We start from the raw sequence: 17,077 nt of genomic DNA on the forward strand, positions 1-17,077 counted from the left end.
TCAGTGTGAACCTTGGGCAAAATTTTGTGCAAAAGTTAATATATAAAATAGCTCATGGAAAATACACATTATCTTTTAATTCCATTTTCCATGAATATTTTAGATTCTCTCATATGTGTTATTATTTGAAACAACTAATATTTGAAAGTCATATCCAATACAACCACATAGTTATTAAAGAGTCCCAGAATAGCAACTTTCTAAAATATAAAAGAAGAAAATTAGCATTGTTCTTGTACTAAACTCTCTGGTAATTTTTCAGAAATGCACACAGGGCAACATGTAAGTGCTGTGAGAAAGAACTGGGCATTTGGAGGAACTGCCTTGCCTGTAAAAATGGTGCAATACGAAGCTCACATGCTTCCTACCAGTGTTGTTTTCATAGAATGACTACATCTAGGATCAAAGCCACTCCCAGTGAGATCCGCAACACCCATTGTTCTCCTGTCAGTCTGTTTCATACGGCATGCTTTCTGACAGCCATCAAGAGCTGAATCAGAATACTGTGCAACTTGTTTTTCTTGTGAAGATAACCAAAACAATCCAAGGCAGATTATTTTTATTTTGAAAAGAAATGACTGAGGAGCTGTTGATTATATCATGTGGTTTTTTTTTTTTTTTCAGTTCTCCTAATATCTGCATGTATTAATGTCCATGCCTGCTATGTTTCACTGTAAACAACTTTTTATTTCCCAGGCCAAACCAGCCTTTTAGAAAATCAAATAAAGGAGCAAAGTCTGGGGTGAAAACTCAAAGAATTATTTTGTGTGAGAGAGAGACATCTCCCATCTGCTGGCCCACTCCCCAGATGGTCACAAACAGCCAGGGCTGAGCCAAGATGAAGCCAGAAGCGAGGAATTCAATCCATGTCTTTCACGGGGGTTGTAGGGACTCCAGTACTTGAGCTCCAAGGGTGTACATTAGCAGGAAGCTGGAATTTGGAGCAGAGCCAGGATCCAAACCCAAGCTTTCCAATATGAGATGCTGACATCCCAAGGTGCTAAGCCAAATACCTTTTCTTCAAAGAATTCATTAGTTGAAGCTTCACCTGACTTCACCCCGACATCATCAGATAATTCTACCCTACTTCCCCCAGCCCCAGGGCCACTTAGGAGAGGTGGTCCAAGAAGCCTGACATCTGGGAGAGTTTTGTGGCACAGCATGTTAAGCTGCTACTTGGAACACCCATATCCCATGTCACATTTGAGTCCCAGATGCTCTGCTTCCAATGCAGCTGTCTGCTAATGTGCCTAGGAAGAAGCCGGTGATGGTTCAAGTACATGTGTCCCTGCCATCCACATGGGAGACCTTGGCCCTGACTTCAGCCCTTCAGCCTGGGCCAGGCCCAGCCCCAATTGTTGTGGCCACCTGTGGAATGGAAGTTATCTCTCTCCCTCCCTCCTTCCTTCCTTCTCTCTCCTTGTCACTCGGCCTTTCAAATAAACAAATCTTTTTTTAAAAAGAAAGAGAGATGAAGAAGAAGACGATGCCTGGCATCCCCTGTGCAACCTCACATCACCTTTCTGTGTCTGTTTCTTCATTAAAGAAGTCGGGATGGCAAAAAAAAAAAAAAAAAAAAAAAATTGACCTCATGGGGCTGTAGTGAGAATTAAATGAATGAACAATTACAAAGCACTTAGAACAATGCATGCACGTGGTATTCAGTATGTATGTGCTAGTTATTATATCCTTTGAGTTGTCTGGGCTCCTTACTGGCTTTGCAGCAAGGTGTCTCCACTACCTATTCTCTGCCAGGGGAGGTGGTAGGGTATTGAATCCTTTCTCTCCAAGGCTTCCCTGGGAGTCACATGAGAGGGGTACTGCTTTCCCTTTTCTAAGGGGTGCTCCCAACTTCCAAAGAATGTATAGCCTTGCCCACCTGCACCACCATCCCCAGGAAGCACCTATAATCCCCACTTTGACGTTATACCTTTCCACCAACTGCATGAAGAAATGGCTCAGAACTGTAATAGCAGTTTTTCTCCCAGTCATGAGGCAATGTTCCGAGCACGTACCTCCCCCTTCCTTCTCAGGCTGATCTTCTGCCTTTCTAGGCATATGATCAAGGAGTAAGAGGACAATGAACAGTGAATGTTTCTCTCCTCTCCTTTCCCCAGCCTTGCAGAGACCTGATGATGAATTCTTTCAGGTTCCACCCAGATAGTCAGTGCATGCACTCAAAGAGTACGTTATTGAGCTACTTCTATGCAGCAAGCACAGAGATAAATGTCAAGGAAGACCCCTACTTAGAGTACTGAGGGGCTACCAGAGAAGAGAGAGTAATTATGTGGCAGAGCACCATCTCACTACAATGATAGAAGTCCAGGACGGTGTGGGCAGAGGAAGTCAGCCGTTATGTGGGAAGTGGTGTTCAAAAGGCTTCCTGAAAGAAGGGAAAGATGAGAGCTGGTGGCTATGGAGGTACCAACCAGGTTATTAAGAAGGGAAGTGGACGAGGCAGAGGCCACTGCAATTGCAAAGAAACAGAGGTGAAGGTGGAATTAGAAAGTGCGTGTGTTGGTAGATGTCATCAGTGACTTTGTGGGGGAGGGGGAATTGCATAGAAGAGAAAGGGTTGGAATCCAGGTGGTAAGCAAAAATCTTTTTTGAATTAGCTCTCAGAATCTTTCCGTCTAATAGGAACATAGCTGAGGTGTCAGGAGTTTCTTTTCAACTAGCAAAAGCACTCCTCCAGAATTGCTCAAATCTGATCAGAGAACTGAAGAGTTACTGGTGACATTTCAGAGTTTCTAAGATGGTGGTGCAAATCAGACCTCACTGTCACTCTGGGTCGGTGACAGGTTTTCCAGTAATTCTGCCTTTGTGTTCTCCCTATTCTGAAAGGCGCGTGCAGGACCATTCTCTTGACCCTCCCCTACAGTGCAGTCTCAACTCTGCATCCTTTTTCAATCTCACTTCATGCTGCAGGCAAGAATATTCCACAAATAGCGAAAAGAGGCACACGCTTGCCGTTGTGGGTTTTTAAATCTACAAGCTGTTTCATCCTCACCAGTTCTTCATTTTGCTGGTGGCATTTCTGCTATTTTAGCAGAGGTGATGAGTCTTTGTTTGCAAGTCACTATTAAGATGTTCTTGACAGCCAAGTCTCCGACATGTCACAGTAAAGGACACTGTTAGGAGAACATTTTATGGCTCATTTAGCACATATTTTTAAAGCCAGCTAATGTGTTTGCTGGAATATTCTTTTTGTTTGTTTTTATTTTGAAGATAATTAGTTGTGGTCGCATTTTGCTCTGAGGCTGCATTAAACTAGTGTTCTCTGGAGACACATTTACTTTTTGCAATATTGGAGATTTTTAACCTTTTATTTGGTTATCATCTAAACTGAATCTGTGATATCATGACTAAAAATATGTAAGAGCGATCGACAGGGGTGGTTAATCTATTTATTTATGTCGTCATTTCACACTCTAACATTTATGCAGGATTTTACAATCCTAGGAAAACAATATTCTCAAATTTAGTTACTGTATCCATGCTCACAAAATCCCGGGAAGAAAGTTAACCATTTACAGACCTACTAGGACCCCAGAGTTCTTGCTTGGGTTTCACAACTCTTGCCTTCTTAAAAGAAAATCCTAAAAATCTCAAGAGACGCCACAAGAGCCTGCATTAAAAGAACAACAATAATAAGCATTAGAAGAACAATTCTACTCCCAGGGGTGGCCACAGAACTTGTCCTAATACCAATGGGTTTGTGCTTGCCCCTGTACTCAGGTCGTTGGACAGCCTCTGTAAGTGAAGCTCATTTGCATGTCTCAATCAAAAATTGAAAGCAAGACAGTGAGACTGTTAGTGCATCCAGGAGCTCCTTGGTTTCCTTCATCACTGACTAGCAGGCCAATCTGAGAGGAAAGAAAGATGGACGAGCCCTAGATACATCATTTTGTAACTTGTTTAGCAGGTTTCAAAGTTTAAATGCTGTATCCACAAATGCATACCTCTAGTGTCAAAATAACATGTATATATAATAGGAAAATAACAATAATAAATATTCTAAACATGTAACCACTTATGCCTTCAATTGGGAACCAAATTATCTGTGTTCTGTAGACCTAGTTATCTACTTGCTCCATAATCAACATCGACCCTTGACCGATGTAAAAATTAAGAGAGGGCTGCCTTAAGGGATACTGAATGATCAAAATGTTCTGGATCAACTCAAGAATAGCCGCAGGCCTTTGCTTTTAAGATAGATGTTGTGCTACTTCAGCAGCACATACACTAAAATGGAAAGATAGATGTTGTATTTCTCATGGGGAGTCAGAAATAAGATGATAAAATTTTCCAGACTAGGAAGAGGGAGATACAGAATGCATACCAGTAGAGTAAATCAACTCAACTAGCCAACATAAAGTCAGGCATGGATTGGGGTTGGGGCGGGGAGTCACAATCCACCCCAGAAAACATACAATCTAGGTGCTTACTGGGGCCATTTCAAGAACCTTGAGAAACTTACTAATATCCCCAGATATGGGGAGGGGGTAGAATAGATAAAGGACTATCTTCTTCTCCAGAAATCATTTCTCTTTTTTTAAAGATTTATTTTATTTGCCTGAAAGTCAGAGTTACACAGAGAGAGAAGGAGAGACAAAAAGAGAGAGATCTTCCATCCGATGGTTCACTCCCCAATTGGCCGCAACGACTGGAGCTGTGCCGATCCAAAGCCAGGAGCCAGGAGCTTCCTCAGGGTCCTCCCATGTGGGTGCAGGGACCCAAGAACTTGGGCCATCTTCTGCTTTCTCAGGCCGTAGCAGAGAGCCGCATTGGAAGTAGAGCTGCCGGGACTTGAACCGGTGCCCATATGGGATACCGGTACTACCGGCGGCAGCTTTACCCGCTACACTACAGCGCCAGCCACCCAGAAATCATTTCTTATCACCTCTACCAGCCTAGGTTAAATAGGTTAAACACCCCTCTTCTCCAGTCCCGTAGCCACCTGTGCTTCCCACCACCATGCGCTCTACAAAGGGAGTTATAACCCCGTGCCTGCATAACTGGAAGTACTCCAGCCATGGGGTTCAGTCCTTCACCACTGAATCCCGGTGTCTAGCAGCGGCTGACACAGAGGCACTCAAAATTAATGTCTGATGGGTCAGTGAATGGGTAGATGAGGCAGTGACAGAGCCCTACTCATCAGGCATGTTGTAAGATCGCTTGGGGACACAGAAACATTGAGCTCACCTACAGGGCTCCAAGCTCTGAAAACACGAGGCTCTCAACTCCCATCCGAGGTCATGGCTGCAGTGACTGTTACCTTGCCACCACCGTAGAGAGAAAGGAAGGAGGCTCAGTAATCATTGTCCTCATGAGGGGGACTTTTTCTTCTCTGCCATTCCCCTCCCAGGGGAGCCAGTGCTCCCCAGAACCTAGCACAGCACCCAGCACAACATCCTAGGTGCTCAGTTAATATTTATTGAAAAACCTAATGAATCAGTCAACTTGTCACTCCCTTTCCCTTCCTGCACGCAACTTCAAGCCTCGCCCAGGAAAGGAAAGGCCGGAAGCACTGAGGTTCCGATCACAGGCCTGACACCAAGGCACAGGGGACGTTCTCCCCGTGGATTGACATGAGTGACTTAGAAGACAAGTACAAACCTGCGTACGTTGTGATCACCTCTTTGCATGGTGGCAGTGTTTGTCCGGCACCCACTGCCCTCTACCACCCCTCACCCACCGCCACTTCAGTGACTCTCAACCTTGGCTGCACATTAGCATCATCTGAAAGGTTCTTCTAAATATCTCACCTGCACCCTGGGCCAATTAAAACAGAAATTCTGAAGGTAGGACCCAGATATCGGCACTTTATAAAGCTCCCTGGGTGATTCCAATGAACAGCCGAGCTTGGGAAGTGTTGCTGTCTTTGCAGTCAATCAAAGTGCCTCTTCAGTTCACAGTCGGCTGAGCCCTCTCCACCCTGGACGTGGTTTGGCTGCTGGCCAAGCCTGGCCATCTGTTTGGTGGTGGCAGCAGTCACAGCCGCTTCTGTTTTCTCATCGTTCTTATCTCTGCATATTCATGTGCAGTGTTTTTGCCCTGATTTAGAGGAATGGAACAAGACTTTTGCAAGATTTTATAACTCATGGCAGCACAACAAATGCACCTACGTTTCCTTCGAAGTGCACGTGTTTGTGTGTGCTTATATATAGATATATTCCACCCGGAGTTTAACTTTGCTTTAGTTATTTCTTCCTGCACAGAAAACTGTGTGCGCACACTTCAGTTTCAAAAAGTTGCCTTTTTAGGTTAGTGATGAATCTTTTCCGCCCTCTAGTGGTACTGCTGGGGCATGTCAAGTTCCATGTAATAGGTTTACCTTACTCGCCTTGTCTTCTAGCTACCAACTTTACATCTAAGGAGACTAACTGAAGGGCCTTTTACTCTTTGCTGTTGCATTAGCCCCACTGCTGCAATTTACCTACCCTCATGAATAAAAGGAGCCAGTGAGTGTACAACTTGCACCTCAGCCTTTTGTTGGTCCCCTAAAGGAATGTCCAACAGTACCAAGGAGAATAGGCCTTAACTTACCAAAATTCATTGAGCACTGTGCTACCTAATAAATATAAAAGCATACACTATTTAAAGGAAAAAAGTATGGCCTAGTAACATTATCATCTTCATCATTAAATTTTTTTTTTTTTGACAGGCAGAATGGATAGTGAGAGAGAGAGACAGAGAGAAAGGTCTTCCTTTGCCGTTGGTTCACCCTCCAATGGCCACTGCAGACGGCGCATCTCGCTGATCCGAAGCCAGGAGCCAGGTGCTTCTCCTGGTCTCCCACACGGGTGCAGGGCCCAAGCACTTGTGCCATCCTCCACTGCCTTCCCGGGCCATAGCAAAGAGCTGGCCTGGAAGAGGGGCAACCGGGATAGAATCCGGCGCCCCAACCGGGACTAGAACCCGGTGTGCCGGTGCCGCAAGGCAGAGGATTAGCCTGTTAAGCCATGGCGCCGGCCTAAATTTATTTTGAAAATCCTGATTTTACTGTAGAATGATTTGCTCAAGCATTCCTCTCTACAATACTAACCTTCTTCTTCTGTGTTAACTATTTATAAGCACGTAAGAGGTCACCACAGACTTCTGCATGGCCAGGCCGGTTAATGGGCTTCCATTTATTCATGGCTTTGTGGCTTTTCCTCATAGCTCTTCTTATCTAGCCTAGCCTAGTGGTCGTCAAACTACAGTCAAGAGTCAGGAGTTCTGTGGGAACATATCCACACTCATCTGTTTACTCACTGTCCTACAACTGCTTTCATGCTGAAATGGCAGAGCTGGACAGTGTCAGCAGAGCCCAACAGACCTACAATGCATCAAACACTTCCTACCTGGCCCTTACAGAAAAGCTTTCTGCCTCACCTGGACTTTGTGTCACTCTGAACCAGCTGAATCTGGACAGTCAAGACACAGAAATTTGCACAAGCCCATGGGAGAACTAAGACATAAATCAGATTTCCCGGGCCAGCGCCGTGGCTCATTTGGTTAATCCTCCGCCTGTGGCACCGGCATCCCATATGGACACCAGTTCTAGTCCCGGTTGCTTCTCTTCCAGTCCAGCTCTCTGCTGTGGCCTGGGAGGGCAGTGGAGGATGGCCCAAGTCCTTGGATCCCTGTACCCGCATGGGAGACCAGGAGGAAGCACCTGGCTCCTGGCTTCAGATTGGCTCAGCCATGGCGGCCATTAGGGGAGTGAACCATCGGAAGGAAGACCTTTCTCTCTGACTCTTTCTCTCACTATCTATAACTCTACCTGTCAAATAAAAAGAAATCAGATTTCCCTCTTCCACCTTCCAATCCAGGGCTCCCCTAAGCCCTAGCTCTCCCCTCTCCGCTTGCTCTTGCTTTAGTTATCTGAAGACAGCGTCTTGGAGAGAAGAAAGCAAGAACAATTGAAAGACCTTTCAAATTCATAGTCTGAGAGCTAGCTACCTTTAGACATTTCCCTCAGTTTCCAGCACCCTCATACTTTTTCTGAGGTCTAAAATTACTGAACTCTCACCTTCATTTCTCCCCCCGACACACACGAAACCATAAAATGGCATGTTCCCTCCTCCCCTTCTCACAGGCTAATTGTGTAGCTTTTTGTTCAAGAATCAGCTGGGAAATATGCATTGTAAAAACTTGGGCCAGCATTGTGGCACAGTGGGTTAAACCACTGCTCGCCACCCCAGCATTTCATACTGAAGCTGATTCATGTCCCGGCTGCTCCCCTACCAATCCAGCTTCCTGCTCGTATACCTGAGAAAGTAGCAGGAGCTGGCCCATGAACTTAACCCATGACACCCACGTGGAAGGCCCAGAGGGAGTTCCTGGCTCCTGGCTTTGTCCTAGATCAGACCTGGCTGTGGCTAGCATTTGGGGAATAAGCCAGTAGATGGAAGAGGTCTCTCTCTTGTATTCTCTAATTGTCTTCCCTATTTCCTTGAAGATTTGTGTCATAAAATTCTTCTGGCCAGTAAGTAGTAACCCTGTGAGGATTTTTTAAAATCTACTCTACTTTGCATATCGATCATCATACAGTTATACTGAAATAACATAAAAGATGACCACTCCCTTTTTAATGTTGATCAAAATCATAACTATGGATCAAAAGTACAAAACATTGGTTTTAACTTAATTTAGTTAGCTTATAAAAATAAATTACATAAGTAAAAAATTATTTAAGATCTGCATAAAATCTGACTGAAGGCCAGATTGCCATATTGTCTTTAGGATGCCTTCAAAATGTGCCTTCTATCAAAACATCTCCACAAGGAAGAGAAAAGCTAAGTGTAACTTTGAAATGAGTTCTCCTTATCATAAAAGAAGAGGCACAAAGAGAGAGAGGTCTTCCATCTGCTGGTTCATTCCCCAGTTGGCCTCAATGGCTGGAGCTGTGCCAATCTGAAGCCAGGAGCTTCTTCTGGGTCTCCTACGTGGGTGCAGGGGCCCAAGGACTTGGGCCATCTTCCACTGCTTTCCCAAGCCATAGCAGAGAGCTGAATCAGAAGTGGAGCAGCCGGAACTTGAACTGGTACCCATAAGGGATGCTGGCACTGCAGGCGGCAGCTTTACCCACTATGCCACAGTGCCAGCCCCTATTTTGGTCATTTCTTTTCACAATATTATGAAGATTAATGTACAATACGTTGCTCCTACAGAATTATGAAATTTCATGTTGCAAAACGGAAGTTTAAGGAAACATTACGCCCATATGATGTAAAAGATGTCATTGAACAATATTCTGCTGGTCATCTGGACATGTTGTGTAGAATTAAAAGCCTTCAAACACGGTAAGCAATGAAAATGTTATTCATTGTAAAGGGATGAGCATAAAATAACTTGGTAAGAAAACTTTTTAGTAAGAAAAATTTGTAATTCATTTTCAGTAGGCACCTGGACTTTTGACATAAAGTTTATTTGCTTTAATCTAGACATAAATCAAGCATTAAAAGAGTCCATTTTCATTTTCTCATCTATAAAAATGGAAAGAATGTTAATGTTTGCATATATGGTTAGCCTAAAGATTGGATAAGTTAATACATATTATTTGGAAAATATAGTAGGCCTGACACTGAGTTCTCAATAAATGTTAATGGTTGTTGCTGATGTTTGAATTATTGCTGTTGATGATGATGATCCTCCTGTTTTTGTTACTATCTAAATCCTAATCATGCTTTAGGAATAAACTAACCTTTCTTCTTCATCAAACTTTTCCCAAATATGCAGCCCATGAAGATAGATCTTCCTTTTCCCTGATCTCCTATAGCATTTAGAATCTACTACAGAACATAGGAGCACTCATAAGCTTGTAATGGGCCAGAGACTTGAGACTCTGCTCTTACATTGTTTCTTGGTTGCAAGTGTATTCTCCTTGCTCTTGACTAAGACTGGGGCCTTCCCTTCATTGGTGTCATGCATGATAATAGATAAATCCTTCTAGTAAGCATCTTATTGAGTAATTAAAAGAAATGAGTTCAATATGTTAGTTCCAACTGCATGTGGCTGTTTGAGTCATCTCCAAGTCAAAGTATTTAGTCAACTGAGTATTATAAAGTCTCCCCTTACTATCAGGTCCATATTACCAGCATTTGTGATTGAATAGTTCTCAAATTGCAGGACTGAGTCTTTTTCTTATTATTTATTTATTTATTATTTTATTTGTATTTATTACAGATTTATTTATTTATTTATTTGAAAGGCAGAGAAGAGAAAGAGGGAGATTTTCCATTCACACTGTTTCACTCCCTAGACATCCACAATGGTGAGGGTTAGGCCAGGCCGGAGCCAGGAGCCTGGAACTCTGTCCAGATCTCCCATGTGGGTGGCATGAACCCAAGAGCTGGGGCCATCCTTTGGTACTTTCCTGGTTGCAATAACAGGGAATTGAATTGAAAGTGAAGTAGCCCAGGACTCAAACAGCACTCAAAATGGGATGCAGGCATTATAGGCAGTGGCTTCACTTGCTGTGCCACAATGCTGACCCCCAAGGAGTGAGCCTTCTTTTTTTATATGTATTCCCACAGCACAGTTAGCCCAAATGAGGCAACAACGAGGCCCTTAGTTAAGCATCTGTTGATCAACTATAGAAAACAATTTGTTCGCTCACTCAGGAGATAATTAACAAAATATTACCCAGTCCTGATAAAGCCTATAGTTCAGTAGATTAGATGCCATGGCAGAGAGTAGGCACTGCCTGTGTTTCTATACAAAGTAAGCTGGAAAGTTGAGTTAATACTTCTGATAATTCAATTGTAAAACGAAAGAAGAAAGTGATTCTCATTCAGGCTGATCAGGTCTCCCTGGAAATTGCTTTAATTCATCCTGTGGTCATATTAAAATCTCAGCATATGTAGCTCCCGTCTTCCAAGTCCTTTAATAGAACTATCAATGGCTACCAAGATTTTTTTTAAAGTTGGACTGTTACAGAATCTACAGAACTAATGTTGAGTTCCCAACTCATATATATTCTCCAAATCAAAAAAAGAGAAAGATCATAGTTTCTTTTCTGCTTATCTTCCATAAATCAGATATACTATAAATTATCTGTCCTATTAATTAAAAATACGTGGCTGAATTCAGAAACTGACTGGTCAGAGGTGAAAACAAATTACTTTGTTTATGACAGTCCTGTCTCCAGAAGATCATTCACCAGTGATTTCATCATGGACCAGAATAAGGACATGGCTTTCTGCTAACGCATACCTAGGAGGCAGCTGGTGATGGCTGTAAGAGTCGGGTCCCTGCCACCCATATGGGAGACCTGGATTGGGTCCCATTCCTGGTTACAGCCTGGCCCAGGCCTGGCTGTTGTGAGCATTTGGAGAGCAGCAGATGAGGGGCTCTCTCCCTCTCTCCCTCCCTCCCTCTCTCCTTTTCTCCCTCCCTCTTTCTCTCTCTCTCGCTCTCACTCTTGCTCTCTGTGCCTCTCAAATTAAAAAAGAAGCAGCAGCAGCAGCACACCAGCTGGAACAAGTTCATCCTTATTTATTCGTACATTAACTAAAAATAATTTTTTTCTAAGTACTTCAGTCTGGCCCAGGGAGATCTCCACCTTCAGTGCTTATAATCAGTGCTTATTTCTTTCTCTGATAGTGTCGATCAAATTCTTGGAAAAGGGCAAATCACATCAGATAAGAAGAGCAGAGAAAAAATAACAGCAGAACACGAGACCACAGATGACCTCAGTATGCTTGGCCGGGTGGTCAAGGTCGAAAAACAGGTAGATTTTTTAAAATCAAAATTGATTGTAGACAGTTGTATATATCTTAGTGATTCATATATTTTAAAAGAAATAAATCAAGAAAGAGTGAAGGAAATTAAATTTTCTGTATGTAGACAGTATTCTGTGAAACACCTTTGGATTTTCATAAAAGGCAGAAAAAATCTCATCTCATCAATTAATACTTAACTGGAAGCAATTATAGATTTTCAATAGTAAAAGAGCAAAATTCTATTTTTCATTTGTGTTTTGGTTATTTTTAGCTGTTTTCATTGTGTCTTCTTTTAGTGCACTCTTTTTTAAGTAAGAGCAAATCTGATAATAAATATGATGACATATTGAATGTTTGTTAACCCTTAGGCTGTATCTTCACATACAAATACAATTTTCCAGAACCAGAAATCAAATTGCTCCTCCAATTTAATCATACATATTCCAAATGTTTATTTTCAAGCATTTTGTGCCTTTATTTTTATAAGAACCACCTAGATAGATAGGTAAGGTCTTAATTTCATTAAAGCTTAAGTTCCTTACTAAAATGCCACGAAGTTCCAGGATGTCTTCACTGGGAGGAGGGTGGTCTGATAGGGATGAAGGGTCTTGAAGTTGCACTTTTATTGCACTTACGTGACTTCTAAGAGCATTGACTGTCCATTTTAAAGAAGCAGAGGCAGGAGCCAAAGCATCTCTCTCTTGAAGATTCTCTGGCGAGGTGTTGCATTCACCAAGAGCCAAGAATGCACTGTGCTTTATACTCAATATTTACCTGACTGTATTGACACCCTCTGATTTCATTTTGGATTTCAGACAGGAAGTCTGTTCTTCATAACAGGTTATCCTCATCTGCAGTCATTTTCCCCACCTTTAGGTCCAGTCCATTGAATCCAAGCTGGACTGCCTGCTGGACATCTACCAGCAGGTCCTCCGGAAAGGCTCCGCCTCGGCTCTCGCTTTGGCTTCCTTCCAGATCCCACCTTTTGAATGTGAACAGACGTCTGACTATCAGAGCCCTGTGGATAGCAAAGATCTGTCCAGTTCCGCACAAAACAGTGGCTGCTTGACCAGATCAGCCAGTGCCAACATCTCACGAGGCCTGCAGTTCATTCTGACACCAAATGAGTTCAGTGCTCAGACTTTCTACGCGCTTAGCCCTACTATGCACAGTCCAGCAACACAGGTGCCAATGAGTCAAGGCGATGGCTCCGCAGCAGCGGCCACCAACATTGCAAACCAAATAACCATGGCACCCAAGCCAGCCGCCCCAACAACTTTACAAATCCCACCTCCTCTCCCAGCCATCAAGCACCTGCCCAGGCCAGAGACCTTGCACCCAAACCCCGCAGGCCTCCAGGAAGGCATTTCCGACGTCACCACCTGCCTTGTTGCCTCCAAGGAAAGTGTTCAGATTGCGCAGTCGACTCTGACCAAGGACCGTTCTCTGAGGAAAAGCTTTGACATGGGAGGAGAAACTCTGTTGTCTGTCCACCCAACGGTGCCCAAGGACTTGGGCAAATCTTTATCCGTACAAAACCTGATCAGGTCGACGGAGGAACTGAACGTCCAGCTTTCAGGGAGTGAGTCAAGTGGCTCCAGAGGCAGCCAAGATTTTTACCCCAAATGGAGGGAATCCAAATTGTTTATAACTGATGAAGAGGCGGGTCCCGAGGAGACAGAGACAGACACTTTCGACGCCGCGCCACAGCCTGCCAGGGAAGCTGCTTTTGCGGCAGACTCTCTAAGGACTGGAAGATCACGATCATCTCAGAGCATTTGTAAGGCAGGAGAAAGTACAGACGCCCTCAGCTTGCCTCATGTCAAACTGAAATAAGTCCTTTGTTTTCTTTCTAGGCATAGCAGTTCCTTTAGCCATACATATCATTGCATGAACTATTTTGAAAGCCCGTCAAAAAAGTTGAAATTGCAAGAATCAGGAGGAACATGAAAGGCAGTTTATAGGCCTGTTATCTTTTAATTGCATGAAAATGCATGTTTAGGGATGGCTGAAATTCCAAGGTGCATCAACATTAACTCATTCATTTAGTAATGTACCTTGAGTTTAAACTCCTGAGAAATCAAACGCTGCTAATGCTATGGGGCGTGTGGACATGTCAAGATTAGGTCAGTTAGAAGACTTGACATTGTGTTGCGAAATGATGAGAGTCAACACCTTCAAATTTCAGGCATTTCTGCTTTATGACTAAATAGAAAACACATTTTCAAATTAGGCCATCATGTATATTTAAACACAACGGCTAACAACAGCTGCTAACAAGGTCTCGAGTAAAGCAGAATTTGGGAATAATAGAAATGGCTGCTTATTTCAAGATATATTTGCCAACCCATTCCTATTCAGTCATTTTATAATTCATGTAATTTGAATGTCAATTTGTGTGCTTTTGGTGACTTAGCGCTGTGGCAAGCAGTTTTGCACATCATTTTCATGTTGTTCTTTCCGACAAGAATGTTCTTCGATTAGAAGATGTGGGAGTAATGAAATTCAGGGCCAGTGGGACAAACAGACTGACCTTATGGAAACATTCTCTGATGGCAGAATCAACTTCATATGTGCTCAGCTTCCACATAAGCTTATGGGATATTGATTATTAGAGAAGCCAGTGCGATTGGGCTGGTCTCTCTACAATGGCACCAACCCCAAGCTTGCCGAAATTGCCCACGTGAAGGGCAAGTGTGAAAAGCTATTCTCATTTAACTGACATAAAGGCAGGACAGGGGAATGGGACATTTGAGGGTGACTGAGATAGGAAGGGCACGAAAGGAATTCAGAAACAATACCAGGAAGTAGATGAAGTTAAAAGAAAATCACTTCCCACACAAAAGGCAATGAGAGGAAGAGAAGCAAACCAAATTGAGAGAGTCAGACTTTTTTAGAAAGTAAGTATTGCTAGGATATTCAACTACCTAAACTTTCCTTATATATAAACAGAGAATTTTTCAAGGTATTTATTTTTTAATATGCCCTGAATGTCTTTTGCTATTGTGTAGTACATTTTGCATATGAAAGGCTAAACCTAAACTTCCTTTACTTTTTATACTGTTGTGAATATTTTCTATTCCCCCCTCCCCAGAAATGTTGTCCCAATTCTGAAATTGCTAGTTCTGTTTCCTGGTATAAACATTTACAATTAGAAACCTAATAGCACAGGCAAATCAAAACATAATAATGTATCATGGCTGCAGCCAGGTCAGGGAAGCAAAACGAAAAACATATTTATTGGAAAGCACACAGTCTAGCTATCTCAGACCATCAGAACGTAAGAGCCAAAGGAATGGCACTCAAAAGGCAAGGAGAGACGAGACTCAGCATTTCAGTCCATTTCAACCCCAGCCACTGAAGGACTCAAGAAAGGAAGACCTTTAACCTTGGCAAACATCAGTGCTGCCCCCAGAAAAACTTCTAAAACAGCAGCCAAAGAGCATGCGCAGGGATATCAGCTGGCAGGCAGGGGAAGGACTCCCTGAACTTCAGCAGGTCTTCACCAGCCTCTATCCCCAAGTAAATACATTCTCCACTAGCTAAGATGTGCTTCTCCACCCTTCAAATCCTTGTCCCTTTGGATAAACACTGAAATGCTTCCTCTTCTCACCTCACTTGGATTCTTTTTTTTTTTTTTTAAGATTTTTTATTTTATTATTTTTTTATTTTTTTAACAGGCAGAGTGGATAGTGAGAGAGAGAGAGACAGAGAGAAGGGTCTTCCTTTTTGCCATTGGTTCACCCTCCAATGGCCGCTGCAGACGGCGCATCGTGCTGATCCGAAGCCAGGAGCCAGGCGCTTCTCCTGGTCTCCCATGGGGTGCAGGGCCCAAGCACTTGGGCCATCCTCCACTGCCTTCCCGAGCCATAGCAGAGAGCTGGCCTGGAAGAGGGGCAACCGGGATAGGATCCAGCGCCCTAACCGGGACTAGAACCCGGTGTGCCGGCGCCGCAAGGCAGAGGATTAGCCTGTTAAGCCACGGCGTCAGCCCTCACTTGGATTCTAACACACTGCCCTGGAGTGTATCATTCAGAATCTTCTTGGCTGCTGAAGACCCACAGAGGATAGATTCTAGATTTTACACTCCAGTTCAAACAAGTTGTGCCATGCTTTTACAGCAGTTGTTTTCATTGTCCAAGCATAGAATGTGAATAAATCGTGACATGCAATTTTTCATCCACCCATGTCTCCACTCAATCCGAGCAGTGATAAACTTTCCCAAGGATGTTGTACATGTAAACACACCAATACACACACACACACACCCCTTCATTGACCCAAATACAGATACTTGCCATGAACTTGGCCAGCCATTTCCAAATATTAACCAAGGAAGAGGAAGGAGGCAGCAGCTTTCAGGTAGCACTGATTCTTGGACATACTGTGTCCTGAGTCAGACCCCACTGGCAGCAGGAATTCTGAATGTATTGGGGACCCCTACTTAGACCTCAAACAGTACAGTTCGTGCAGCACTGCTGAAGACTGAAGATCCAGAAACAAGGACTGAAGGCAACGCAGAGGTCTTAATCCAAGCAAAATGTGACAAATCATGTTGTGAAAAACTTGGAAACATTGAAGCCATGACCATTTTGTGTCGATCTTGCTCTAGCACAAACCTTCTTGGAGATGAACGTAATTGTATTGTTTGAAAACTGTAAGGTTCTGTCTGTTGTGTTACTCTATGAAAATGAGACAGGCCTCCCACTTACACTTAGCAAAGTCCCACTGGGCAATCCCAAATGGTGTCTTGAAGCACAATTTAGCTGACCACTGGGTAGCTCCATGCTTTCTCAGTCAAGTTTGTTGCCTTCTTCAACATGTGGGGTTGACCAAGCTAATGTTTAACTGCAAATTTCCCTGATAGGAGGTTAACTAAAAAATTTTGCTTTGTCCAATCTAAATGTTTGCATTTTGTTGAACTAAATTAATACCTGTAGATTCCAAGTTTTTGTTGTTGTTGTTGTTTTGTTTTTTGTTTTTTGTTTTTTGTTTTTTTGAAGTAAGACATCTTCCTGAATTTTTAAGTTCTTAACTCTTGTTCTAAGGTGCCTTTCTCACCTCTGAGTGACAGGCTCAGTGATTCTGAAAGTTCCTAATTTGCAAGTAAAACAAGTCTGCCGGAGGAGGAAATCGGAAATCGGGCACAGAGTGAACACTTCTCACACCCATTTGCAAAGCAGAACATAAGGAATGATGAAACCTGGGCAACCAAATTAGCAGATCACTTCATTTAATCAGACTGAGGAAATATAAACATTAACTTATCTCCCCAGAAGCTGATTTTTTTGCCTTAAATGACATGGTTGTGTTTTTGTAAGAGAAACTTAATTTAATATAATTGTGTGCATTTAAGTGAGCAGTTC

At 43.1% G+C, this 17,077-nt stretch overlaps 1 protein-coding gene across 1 annotated transcript in view; it reads left to right on the plus strand.

Moving 5' to 3' along the window:
* The window catches only part of KCNQ5 (potassium voltage-gated channel subfamily Q member 5), a 617,705-nt gene extending 603,914 nt beyond the window's left edge, over positions 1-13,791 (plus strand). Inside the window, exons 11-13 of the mRNA XM_062187575.1 lie at positions 9,159-9,290; positions 11,593-11,719; positions 12,588-13,791. Of these exons, the coding sequence (XP_062043559.1) occupies positions 9,159-9,290; positions 11,593-11,719; positions 12,588-13,547 (1,219 nt within the window). The 3' untranslated portion in view covers positions 13,548-13,791. The remainder of the gene's footprint in view (positions 1-9,158; positions 9,291-11,592; positions 11,720-12,587) is intronic.
* The last annotated feature ends 3,286 nt before the right edge of the window (positions 13,792-17,077 follow it).

Source organism: Lepus europaeus, chromosome 3 (genome assembly GCF_033115175.1).
Source record: "Lepus europaeus isolate LE1 chromosome 3, mLepTim1.pri, whole genome shotgun sequence".
NCBI classification, from domain to species: domain Eukaryota; kingdom Metazoa; phylum Chordata; class Mammalia; order Lagomorpha; family Leporidae; genus Lepus; species Lepus europaeus.